The sequence below is a fragment of the Haliaeetus leucocephalus genome, unplaced genomic scaffold (assembly GCF_000737465.1).
Source record: "Haliaeetus leucocephalus isolate CR32 unplaced genomic scaffold, Haliaeetus_leucocephalus-4.0 Scaffold395, whole genome shotgun sequence".
In the NCBI taxonomy this organism is placed as follows: domain Eukaryota; kingdom Metazoa; phylum Chordata; class Aves; order Accipitriformes; family Accipitridae; genus Haliaeetus; species Haliaeetus leucocephalus.
In genome coordinates this window covers 643,437-656,865 of record NW_010972831.1, presented here as the reverse complement: position 1 = coordinate 656,865, position 13,429 = coordinate 643,437, and the positions used below count along the sequence as shown (strand labels likewise).

General features: G+C 40.2%; 1 protein-coding gene across 3 annotated transcripts in view; it reads left to right on the top strand.

Annotated features, from left to right (window-relative positions):
* SPNS3 (spinster homolog 3 (Drosophila)) overlaps positions 1-11,457 on the top strand; it is a 30,091-nt gene extending 18,634 nt beyond the window's left edge. Inside the window, exons 10-12 of one of the 3 annotated variants that reach the window (XM_010573495.1) lie at positions 7,731-7,829; positions 10,581-10,749; positions 11,265-11,301. In XM_010573495.1, coding sequence (XP_010571797.1) covers positions 7,731-7,829; positions 10,581-10,748 — 267 coding nt within the window. In that variant the 3' untranslated portion in view covers position 10,749; positions 11,265-11,301. Of the gene's footprint in view, positions 1-7,730; positions 7,830-10,580; positions 10,881-11,264 lie in introns of those variants that run through there. The other 2 variants (XM_010573496.1, XM_010573493.1) reach the window with 2 other exon arrangements.
* The last annotated feature ends 1,972 nt before the right edge of the window (positions 11,458-13,429 follow it).

Genomic DNA, 13,429 nt, shown 5'->3' with positions numbered 1-13,429 from the left:
TGTGCTCCAAAGGCTTGAAAAGATGATCCAAATTAAGAGAAAGTCAATATTCTGTAGGCTGAAGTTAGTGAATCCGTTACAGTTCATCATTCTGTGAACTATTACAAGTTCCTTTATTCCAGAATACAGTACAGATAAATTCCAGCACTTGCAAGTCAAATTCATAAGTGGTGCCACACTGCCAAAGTGTTAGGCAAGCAGTGATGCTTATGAGACTCTTGGGGATTCCAGGACTGACACCACAAGCCCAAAGAATAGCAGTGCATTACTGCATTTGAATTCTGTTATCAGTAACTTTCTTTAGAAAGGAGTGATGTGAAAAGCACACATCTTGTGGCACAGTTAGTCTAGATATCAATGAGGAGCTAGTTCTTTTTATCATTGCAAAGGCTTTTAGGGTTAGTAATTTTTCAATGTACTTGAGTTTTTACTCAAAGGAAAAATTTGGCAACCTTTGGTTTATGCTGTAGCTCCACAGTCACTAATCGGTGTCTGCGTAAAACATGGGAGAGATATTGTTGTTACTATCACTGAACTATGCAGATCATCACAGTCTTATGAAGTAGTTTATATGACTTTTTTTTTTAAATTCCACAGTATGAACAAGCTGAATGTAGTTTATCAGTCAAATAAGCAAGGAAATGGTCCGCCTTGTTCATATCTAGTAATCAGACTACAGAAAGCTGATTTAAGTACCAAAGCCAGAGCTATTAAAATGATTGACAGTCCTTTTGTTGCTACCCATGGGCATAAAACAAAGCATTTGAATTGGCACTATCCTTTTCTACAAAGAGTAGAGTGCTGTATCACAAATGAGACACAGACTCTCTACTTTGGAGAATCTGCTTCTGTGGGATCCATGTGTTGCAGAACAGTGGGTGTGACTGTAACCCAAACATTTCAAGTGGGATGCTACCTGAGAGACAGAGATTGTTGAGACAAGTGTGGCACAGGCAAAATGCTGATGCAGCTGGTACTGACAGAAAGCAAAGTAGGGAAATTGTGTAGACATCAGAACAAATGAGAGAAGACACAAAGGTAAGGGCAAAGCAGAACAGGAATCTCTGACTGTTTCCCACCCTCTGGCTAATGATGGAAAACCAGTAGCTGAAGAGATCCTAAGCAAGAGTCACGTGAGCATTTTCCATTTTATGTAATAGTTTTTCATTCTAAGGGAGCTCAAATCTATTTGCAGATTGCTACTGTAAACTCCACTGCCATAATAAATCTTTCATGTAAGAACCACGGTGAATTCATTAATATGTAGCACAACATGCAGTGATGCACAATAACATGTCACGAGTTTAGGACAGTAAAGAGAACTTGCAGCCTGTGGCTCATGTGGAACACAGTTGCCTACAAGGCTGTCATTGCTTGCTACCACAGGAATTGAAAATTTACAAATGAGGTTGCTGTCAGTATGGTCTTAGTTGCTCAGATACACAACTTGCTTGGTAGTCCTTACAGCCAACTAAAAACAACTGGTAGAAAAGCTGAGCAGAGATAAAAGTATCTCTATTACAGTCTTCCATGTAAAAAGATGTGAAAGTATATAGCCAAATGCTGAGCAACGTCTAGTGACAAAAGGGACTAGCTGTGAGGCACTACAGAATTCTCCTTCCACTGACTTGACCTTGCCTTGTTGACATGAGCCTGTTTATCCTCACACTTCATAGCTTGAAGAATCTTTCTTTACATTCTGATTGAGATGAAGGAATGAAACAACTTGTATTTCATGGTTCTTCAACAAAGCACTGCTGATATTGGCTATTGCATTATGTTCTCAAGTTACTGTTTCATGGTACTGCTCTCTACATGACAGTTTTCTGCACTCTGGAATTTTAATTTAAAAAAAAATAAAATTGCAGTCAGTATTAGTGAATTGGTTGCCTGCTTGAAACATCAGCCGGCAGCAAGAGGGTTTTGTTTCTTCTTTGACTGTCAAAGAATGGTCAGGAACAATTATCCTATGAGACAAGAGCTGTAGCCTTGAAGCAGTGAATAGATGCAGAAAAACTATCACTGGTCCAAAATGAAATTTTTTATTAGCTTCTATTTCAGTTTATTTTGAGATCGCTGGGTTTTTGCAACATTCTTTTTACATCAGTTGAGGCACCATTGAAGGATTTTTAATGTTTCTCAATTTACTTTTCTTTGAACTCCTACATCTGCATTTCAATTCTCTCCTCTGTCATTGTTAAAGAGGAAGGTGACATTGCTGAGTTAGATACTGTTGATCTATGATGGGGAAAGTAAGACAGGTGATTACTCTCGGCTCTTTCCTTCAGTTCCTTTCTGAACCCAAACTGCAAAGTTTGCAAGGACCTGTGCTTTCATTCAGTTCAATCACTCAGGTCTCAGCTTGCTTAGGGAATGCTGCATCATATTGCAGCCTGCAGGAAGTCTATCGGGAGCATCATTGCCATATCCTGGATACATGTAAATCCAGAAAAGGAGGAAGTTCTTGTCTCCTGAGTGACTGACACCCCTCATTTGTATTTATTTTAGAATCTTTTGGGTTTAGGTACAAGCAGTATTGCATCAACTGGCAACAAATGAGAGGGTGAAAAGTTTGGTGGAGCAGAGCTCTGGAGTGGTGTGTTCCCCCTGAGAGCAGACATTCAGTGTATTACCATGAATGTGCTTCGGGTTGGATCTGTTGAATTCTAAATGTTACTAATTGTTTTATCAGAAAAATGATGGAATTCAGCTGAATTTGTGGATGTCTGCTTGTTCATTGGCAATCTCAGTTGGGAGTTGTGTTTCATCCTGCTGAAAACCCATGGGTTCAGTGTATTACTTTGCCTGAACTGTGTCATAGATAACGACAGTAATTTCTCTTTTTGCATTGTTTCCCATGTGAACTGGTAGGATATCTGATCATGTGGCTGGATTTGCTAATGCATGTTCTTATTTTGCCATGAAAATGACTTTTCTTTCTTCCCACATGGCACTACTAGCCACACAATGTAGCTAGGAATTCATTTATCCTGCGACCTGTGGAGCTGAAGACAAAGGAAGATGCTGACTGAATGATAAGGATTTTCTTCCTTTGTGGCTAATACATCAAGATGCATTGCATGTAGCAACATTTGTGCCTCTTATTCAGCTGTAAACATGGAGGTATCATCTACTGTACAACTACAGTCATAATGTGCAAGTGGAGAAGTGCTGTAGCTGCCTTGCTTACAATATGCTGGCATACTGGGAGGCTGTACATGGAGTGTACCTTATGAATTATGTTTTCCATCTGTGAGGTAATGGGACTCTGTCTTTTAGGTTTTTGGTGGCTAATAGCATAGGAGATACTGGAACTAGAAATTAATATGGGTTTGGGAAGGCTACCAACATGTCCCCATCTTTGTTTGGAAGTGCCCTGGGAGGTATAGGAGCATTTACCAGCCTGTCTGTTCCATCTGCTTTTTTAGCTGACAGCTCTGTCACATAATCTGAAGGAGGATCTCTAAAAGCTCCAAGAGACAGCATGACAGAGTTAGCAAACTAGATCTGTTTGGGGCACCCTGGTTATCTGTCAAGGCATCTGGACTGGGATCTCCTAGGATATGACAGTGTGTAGGATGTCATCTGCATCGCTGACACTGCGTGGGTAACTGGGCAGTCACTGTGGACAGGCAGGATGCTATGGCTATTCCAAAGTCTCTGTTTGTGGGAGCGTTTGGTTTCTTCTTTTCCTAGTGAATCCTACAGTGCCTTGAGCTTTTGCATATGGTTTCCATTGTGCAGAGGAACCTGAGTAATAGCACAGGCAGAGTTTGTATGAGCCTCGTAATATAGGAAACCTCCTATCCTTCTCTTCCATTTTTCTTGTTACAGCTCGTCATGTGTCTCTTGTAGTTACAGATATGACATATTAAATAAATGTGGTAAGGAAGTGGTGCAGGGCACCGAGAAAGCAGAATTGCATTTATCTTTTCTCATGCCTGCAATGCCCACAATGTATTAAGTGCATAACAATATTTGATTTGTATTTCTCAAACACAGCCTGTCATTATCAATAAAAGTGAGGAAATCTGAGTCTAGGACAGATGACATGATATCCTTGGAGAGCCAAGAACGGACAGTCTCCAGTCTCGTACAGTCTGTCATAGCAAGGTCTACTTCCCAAGCTCAGAATTTTCTACTGTAGTTTCTTTATCTCTCTTTCTGTACAAGAGTCTGTTCCCAAAGTGCAGATGCTCAACTGGTACTCCAGGCAGGTTCTGAGAGAAAACAAAACTTGGGTAGACTGCATGCCCTTAGTCTAGGCCAAAGTGTGCCATGACCACAGTGAGGAGGAGCTGTTGGACTGCTCCTTCATCCCATGGATGACAAAGATTTCAGCTTCCAGATCAGCCAGTTTGACATAACTCTGTTCTTACACTGGCAGGGGACTGGATGCAGTGTGATGGCAACATGACATTAAAGTGGTTTTCTGTAACTCTGAAGAGATCTCCAAGACATCCCTGTTTTAATATTTATTATTTTTGAAGAACTCTATCTAAATATTCCTAATGAAAAATAGATGTTCCATCCATGGTTAGAAATACCTACTTTGGAGAGACTAGGAATGGAAAAGGATACCAGCTAGCTGTATGTGTACAAAGTAAGGAAGGAGGTTGTGACTTTCAGTAAAACTGCATTGTATAGAGTACTCTTACTGGGTGCAAAGATGCTGTTTTAAGATGTTGAGTGATTTGTGTATCCAAGTTTGTGGCCACTTCTGGCTAAGAGGGGCACTGCCAATGTGGTCTGATTCTTTACTGAAACTGGTTGCGATATGGGGTAAGCAGCACCAAAAGGCTCCCACTGAATGGAATGAGTTATATGAGCTCTTGAGAAACTCCCTCTCTGAACAGAGGAAATTTGGCTGTAGAAAAAAGTATGTCACTGCTCATTGCTGTGTTTCTGGCATTCCAGCAGGGTGTAAGGCCTGTTACTGCTTAGAAAACCCTGCCTACAAGAAGGGTTTGCTAGGCAGAGATAAGAGGACAGATAGCCAAGTTGGCTATAATTTTGGTAATTGTGTCGGGGGAAATCTATTTTCTTTCTCATTTTAGATCAAATGCTCTGTTAAATCTAAATGGAATTCATAGCCTCACTTCCTGAGGAAAAAAGACTTACTACAGTCTGTCACTGCTTTGTCTTTAAGTTTTGAAACCATGGATTTCAACCAAGTTTAATAAAGAGTTAGACACCTCAGGAAGACCCAAGTTCCTACAAGCCTTGTGAAAATAGGTGACCTGGCTGAGAAAAATTTATCCAAATTGGCATCCCCCAGAAGAGCTGCGGTTTAGGGAAAGACTCTGCAGCACATACATCTTGTCAAACATGACAGAAACTGGTAGAAATAGGTTTGTGAGAGAGAGATGTAAAGCATGAAAGCCATAGCAATGGAAAAAGCTTGGCACGATACTTAAACCACAAGATGTAAATCATGCATTATTCTGTGAATGGGTTTTTATCAAAATAATGTTTTTTAGGTGTTTTGATTCTGTATGTGCTCCAATCTTCATACCAAGAATGTATGTCATGCTAGCTCTGGCAGATGGGGGCCTGCAAGAGGGAAAGGAATGCAGTGCTACAGAATCCTCTGTCAATCCACCCCTGAATGCAAGCCATTACACTAATACAGCTTATTGTCCTTCCTGTTTCTGCATCCGTGCTATGGATCTGTAGTTTCAGTACAGTTTAAATGCTGTAACTTACTGGTATGTACAAGTCCTGACTGCATGTGCTACTGAAGTATTTTTTGCTCTCATTCTCACAAGAGTAATTAACCTCGGTGTCTTGGACAATGTTGCTTCCTTACCCACCTGCTTTAGTGTCCACTAATGCAGTTCCACTCACCCTAAAGATGTGGCATTAATGTTGCTATTGTGATACAGCTACATAGAATCATAGAATCATTTAGGCTGGAAAAGACCCTTAAGGTCATCGAGTCCAACCATCAACCCAACACCACCATGCCCACTAAACCATGTCCTGAAGTGCCACATCTACACATTTTTAGAACACCTCCGGGGATGGTGACTCCACCACTTCCCTGGGGAGCCTGTTCCAATGCCTGACAACTCTTTCAGTAAAGAATTTTTTTCTAATATCCAGTCTAAACCTCCCCTGGCACAACTGGAGGCCATTTCCTCTCATCCCATTACTAGTTACTCGATAGAAGAGATCAGTACCCACCTCACTACAACCTCCTTTCAGGTAGTTGTAGGGAGCAATAAGGTGTCCCCTCAGCCTCCTTTTCTCCAGACTGAACAGCCCCAGCTCCCTCAGCCGCTCCTCACAAGACTTGTGCTCCAGGCCCCTCACCAACTTGGTTGCCCTTCTCTGGACACGCTCCAGCACCTCAATGTCTTTCCTGTAGTGAAGGGCCCCAAACTGAACACAGGACTCAAGGTGTGGCCTCACCAGTGCCGAGTACAGGGGAAGTACATCTTAGTGCTAGGTAAATATTTTTTAATCTAATATTTTGAGGCCTCTTTAAACACAAAGAATGATAATAAAACTATAAGTTAAATGTGAGAGTGGATCTTTTTTTTCTTCTAAACCCAACTTGCCATGTGTGTTAGTGTTTCCTTAAAGGTGTCTATAGAGCCACAATATAGTTTATATACCTTGAGTTTGTCTCTTGGTGAAACACCAGTCACCCTATTAATTAGTGTTTGAGACACCCTAAGTGATGTTCAGATCAGTTTCCAAAAAAATCAAGTTGGGGAGTAGAAGACTGGGAGAATATTAAGCATTTTGTCTCTGATATGAGCAAGTGGTTGGAAAACAAATGTATGAAGGTTTAAAACTGCTTCTGTCTCATTCTGACTGTGAATGCTTTTTGCATAAATGTATTATTGAAAGAGAGAGACACAAATTATATAGAATCATACTTTACTTCTTCAGGCACAGTTGATCTTCAGTAGCACAGACATAAAGCCCTTATTACCCCCAAATGACTATATTTCATTTTAAATAATAGTTCTAATCTATGTGATGCTTTGCTGTGTTCTGGATGTGCACCACATCTTCTTCTTCAACTTGTTATTTAAACTGTGTGCACTCAAAAGCATAATCATTCTGAGGTATTGTTACTAGACTAGCTATATCTCAGGTGCTATCCAGTTACAAGCAGCAAACTTCTGCCATCAGAGCTATCATCAAAGCACCATCAGCCACCTTCTGGTCTGCCAGGTTGAGTCCCCTCCCTCTGTCTTCACACGGTCTGCCAGGTCTCAGCTGACATCCTTTATAGCCACGGCAGCTACCTCAGGTTCCAGGTACCCCAGTTTCCCCCCAGCAGTCTAGACCATGCCTGCTGCCACAATGTCATAAGAGATTTTTCTCAGAGGCTGTCAGTGCTGAATCTCCTTATTAGTAAATCAGTATGACTGCAAGGGTTACTGGCTGGAGGTTTCTGTTAGTTGCGTGGCCAAGTGAATCTGTACAAGCTGCTGTGAGTCTATGAATGGAGGCAGGGGAGTCATGTTTTTCCTACTTTATAGGGATTCCCCCTTGTGTGTTGCTTTCTTGAATTGTTTTATCCTCAGCAAAACATCCAGTGTACTCTTTTGCTCAGAATAACTTCTCTGTCTCCAAACTTGTAAACAATGTTTGATTATTAAATATATAAAAATGAATATATTCATTTCTCTAGAATGTTGTATAAGTAGTTGGCCATTCATGATAATCACTCTATTAATATTCATTTTCTTGTGGGTTGTGTTTTGTTTCAGTATGTTGTGACACCAAGACGGCAGTCTACAGCTATTGCCCTGCAGATTTTGGTGAGCCATTTGCTGGGAGATGCAGGCAGCCCATATCTCATTGGGATTGTAAGTGAATTTTCTGCTTATTGAGTTTCATTAGGGTAAAACTTTTAGAATCTGAAAGACAGACTCTCACAGATTGTAGATGCTTCCTGGTCCAAAATTAGAAGTTACTCAAATTGGTGGCCTTGGTATTAGAATACAGAAAGACATTTTTCTGAACATTTTTACGTGCATGCAACTTCTGGTCCTGTGACACTGCAGGTATGTAGAATATAATTCTATACCTGTAGGTGTAAGTAGTTCCACGCAGTGTGTAAAAATTTATTTTGATTTTAAATTTGCAAACTCATAAATTTTTGAAGGGATATGTTTTTGTACTTGGATTTAAGCACTTTCTGCTAAGTTTGTGAGGAGTTTCATGGAAATTAATCAAATAATACATTTATATATCTTGAAACCTAAAACTCTTAGTTCAAATCTTAAGGTTTGAAATCTTGCTATTAGTCAATACTCTCTTGAAAATCAGAACAAGAGTGACTGCAATGGTTGCCTTTTGATACTATTTGGCATTCAAAGCTCTGGCCTCAAAGCACCTTAACCTTGGATTCCCGTATTGCTTGAGAACTTATTTCTCTGCCTTTCCTACATTTACTTGATCTTAGGTGCTTCTGGACAAAGCAGCCTAGTACTGTTTTCTCCTTGCAGTTCAACTGGTTTAGTTCCAGTGGATGATATCTGTCAGTGTTGTTTCACTCCTTCATTATTTTTGATTTAACACACAGTAATTCTGCACACAGTAGCTAACCGATCACCCACTTCGATTTTTCTGCTTTACTGGACATGGGAGACAGAGTGAATTGTTGTTGTTGTTTTAAAGTTTTGTTTATATGGAAGTTTATTTTCAGAAGTTCACCTCAGGTATATCTGTTCTTTCTTTGTCACATGTTAACAGTGTTAGGGTTAGACAGGGCCAGACAGAAATGTCTGAGTATGCTGTGCCTGAAGGCGCAGCTGCTGCTGGTCCAGCCAGACAGGAGATTCCCCTTGTTCTCAACTGGGTGCAATCTGTCTGGCAGAGAAGACAGCCGCCTCTCACCAAGAGATTCCTCCTGCTGGCTCTCTTTTTCTGGCAAATGAAGAGACCACTTTGCTCATTGGTGTGTATTAGGAAACTACTGCCCTCGCACCGATTTGGCGTATGCATGGGGGAACATAATAACTGACATCCCTGTGTCATGAAAAATGGCAAAAATGGGAGGTATCTTAAAAGCTGAAATATGTCTTGTGCATTCTCCCTTTGACTCTTCTATTGATTTATGCTTCCTGCCTGAAAGATGAAGATGTTTGTATCTCTTACCCACTGTTCTTTGCCATCTTTGGCACAGAGAGAATTGAGGCTTCCTGCTGGATGTGCTGCTGCATCCTGCTAGTAACTGTGTGCAGAAAACTTCTTCTGAAGTACTTTGCATGCAGTTGCCTTAAATAGCAGCTAATCGAAAAGTGTGAAGACAAAAAAAGCTTATCCAGATGAGATTAGCCTTGGGTAACCTTGCAACTTTGCAAAGAACAGAGACAATAAATCCAGGAATAAAACTGCTATATGTCCAAGTGGGGTCGTATGCAATGAGCACAACATTGTCTTCTGGAATGCTTCTTTGAACCAATAGACCAAGGCTGCCCATGTCTGCTGTTGATTAAATACCAAATCTTCTGCATTCATGTCTTGCTATTGTTTGCTAACCTGCTTCAGCTAGCCCTTTAGCTTAAAAACTGTCTGGAGAGTCAGAGAATAGTCTTTTTCAGAGTCTGTTTTTCTTCCCTCTGCACTCCAGGGATTTTCTTATTAAGCATTTTAAAATTAAATGCATTAGGTTTCTATTCTGGCCATTATGCTTACTGTGGTCCCTAAGTGCCCATTTAGAGTTGATCATGCTCTTATCTGCCTAAACTGTCATAAAAAATCATACTAAACCCAGTGAAGGTTGAAGAGTCTCATATTTGTGTATTTCAAGTCACATAGCACATTCTAACCATCAAGAACAAATGTGGGAATAAAAATGACTGTATTCAACATTCATCTTTTTGTTTATGCTAAGAAGAGTTTCTAAGTTCCTGGGTTAAGTGTTGTATCTTATTGAGTTTCTTGAAATCAGCTTTTCTTTCTGTCTACAAAAATAAAATCTATGTGTGTAATTTATAGCTTTTACAACCTCATTCTCGAGCCAGTGCAAAAAGCAGCTGCTTGGTATCTTCTTCCCAGTTCCCCATAATGTCACTCCATGACTCCTCAAATGCCTTTTGGCTCGAAAGTAGACTCCACTCTTGTCTCAAATGAATTTCCACCTCTTCCCTTTTTAATGAGTGTTGCTGCTTGTGCCTGTATTGATGCTAACCCCGTTTCTGTCCATTTGATGCTGATTAGGAAGGTATAAAGTTATCACATAACATCAAGAAATGATAAAGGTGATTGCCAAATGTCTGTTCTGTGCTAGCTATCTGGAGATGGACTAGAAAATGGTAAAATGAGCTAATGTTTGCCAAACGTTACAAATACTGGTTGCAGTATTTCCTACTCTTGTGACCGGAGGCACTGAAGGTATAAAAGAACATAAGCTTCCTTGACCAAATGGAAGCTGGACAGCAGTGAAGTACAGCTGTATTGCGTACTGGGTTTGACAAACTCTGGTAGCAGACTTTTCGACCCTATCTGCCTAATTTTATTCTTTTCAAGGACCACACCGTAAACAATCTGTTTAAACCAAGAGAGGAGAATGATGTTATCCCAGATTAATGACAGCCTTGTTCACTCCCTAGATCTCCAATGCTATCCAGGCCAAGAATGCTTACTCATTCCAGTGGAGCTTCTGGAGCATGCAGTACAGCTTTATCGTGTGTGCTTTTGTTGGTGTCTTTGGAGGAGGTTTTTTCCTCCTGACATCTTTCTACATTGAGGAAGATCGTAAAGAAGCGGAGAGGCTTTGAGGTTTATATACATCTTTATAACCTTTAAACCTGTATCTGATTGCTTTCCTGTTAGTACACTAGCCATGATATCAGCTCTGTAAAGTTAAAACACAAATGTCTGCATTATGTTAGTACCACATTAGTTTCTATAAAAAAAATAAAGGCAAAATCCCAGCAAAGTCTCAGATGAAACAAACCTCCCATACTGAGCAAAGCAGACTGCAGAACACACAAGGATCAGGGAAGTGCTATTAGTGACACCTTCAAAATGCTGCAGTATATGGAGGTAATAAAAATAGCTTTACTGTAATGCACCACTACAGATTTCATGGAAGGTGCAGTTCTTTTTCTACTCTGGTCTTTCTGAGCTGAGTAGAACCAGTCCTAGCTCTCTGTAATACTGCTCCCTCTTCCCTGAAAGAAGTCATATGCAAAGTGTAAAAGACTTAAAGAAAACTTGTTGAATTGGACAGAACACTGTCCTCAATCACCTAGATTCTTACAACTTCCTTCTGCTCTGACTTGGTTTTCTAGGTACCAGAAATGAATGCTGTCTTTCAAATGAAGATGAACTCAGGGGCAAGATTTGCAAAGAAGAAAAGAATGTCCTCCCCTTTTTCTTTCCTTTTTGCTTAATGAGATACAGCTAGAGAAAAGGCCAAATAACAATTCCTCCATATGGCAGAAAATCCTGCATACTGACTTTTTTGGATGCTTTTGACTGTGAGTCAAAAATTGCTATTGCATTGGCATATGGCAACCCTCCCCCATCTGCAAAACACACACAAGTATTCTGTGGAGCTGGGGAGCTCCAGAAGGTAGTGTATAGAGCTGTCACAGGCACGACTGCTAACCTAAACAAGACAGTAGCATTTAAGGCAGAATGTCTCATGGAGATTAGGAAGGGAGGCCTATGAATTCTCAGCAGGATAATATTTGCCTGTAGAATTTGGAAAATATAGATAGTACAAAAAATGTTTTCAGTTGTCTGAAATGACCAAAAGCAGAAACTATCAAAGTCAGTGTCAAATTCAAGAGTGGAGGGTTGTGATCATTTTATATGTAATATGTTAACGGCCTCTTTCTAATCCTTTGAGGCTCTTCAGCATATCCTCAGGCCTTGGGTAAGTATCTCCTCTCATGAGTGAACAGTAGTAGCTGTAGAACCACTTAAATATAACTATCCATTTGAGCTCTTATCTCTGAAGTGCATAAGACTTTGGATGTGGTATCTGTTGTCATAATATCATGCCAGGTGCCAAACAGGACATGATTAGTGTAGCCAGCTTTCATTGTTTGATGTGGTGTAGTTCCCAGCAGCACTTGAAAGTCAAAGCCTGAGGAAGATATTAGCAAGTGAATTGTGAAGTATTATGAATCTTGCCTGATTCTCCGAGTAAATCATAAGGATCATAAAGCAAAATATTCCTGTAATGACTGTGAATATCGAATGTTATTATAAAGGGAATAATTCAGCAACTGCAGATTTTTGTTTCTCCCTCTACCTCCCTCATTTAAAAAAAAATCTGTTCTGAAACCTGACTTAAACCCAGGTAGTGAAATTTGGGCAGAGCTTATGCCATTATGAGAAATAATAGAGAAACTTTTTTGTGATACTCAGTAAGAGTGTAATAATTGTTGTAATAATTAAAATAAAAGTTGGTATTCTGAAAGACTGAGCAACTTTTTCTGGTTGTAAAAACTAGCCAAAGCCATTATACCACTGACTTTTTGGAAATTCATGTGGTGCCAGAGAACCCATGTCCAACAAGGGGTTTTTACTGTTGGATATGGATGCATCAGCTTGTAGAGGTCCTAAGTGTTTGTCTTAACATTTTTCAGGCTATTTTTTAAGCTACCTGGTAGCAATGTTTGGTTTGAAACTTCTTGCTTATGTTCAGCAGACCTGGTGAAATTTGTAGCATTTGTCTTCCAGCTAGAGGGAGAACAATTCACTTTGCACCAATGCATCATTGTAGGATGAATTTGGGAGGTCTAAAAACATTCTCTAAGGCCTTCTCAACTCACTGCACACTTGAGGTTGGACTTGCAAGAGCCTGAGATTCATCTGGTACACTGTTACTGTTACTGTACCACACTGTTTGATGATATCCACATGGTTCTGGCAACCAGCTACTTTGTTGAAAAGTTAAATTCTGAGATGAGGTTAAATTCACCAATGCAATGTATTGTACAGCAGTACCTTCACTAGATACCGTTTACTGTTACATCACTTTATGCCCAGAAACTGATGGAAGAGTTCTGTGAAAAGTGCACATCAGTATTTGATTATTTTGGTTTTGTTTAATTCTATGATATTTGCTGGTGAAAACAGTGCCAGATCCTTCCTTAGTATTTTATCAGAACTTCTCAGAAGCTGCATATAAGCGTACTGCCATAACGATTTGCATTGTGCTTCAAGTCTCTTGTACACAGTATATAGACATGTATATTATGTACAGCCTAATTCTGAAATTGTCTGTGAATATTGGTATTAGGTAATGATTTGTGTTTGGTAAAGAATTCATTTTACAAGTGTCCTGGGTTCAGCTGGGATAGAGTTAATTTTTTTTTACAGGAACCTGGGAGGTGGGGGGCATAGCCGGGGCAGCTGACCTGAACTGGCCAAGGAGCTATTCCATACCATGGAACATCATGCTCAGTATATAAAGGGGGAGCGGGCCGGGGGGTGGGCTCTT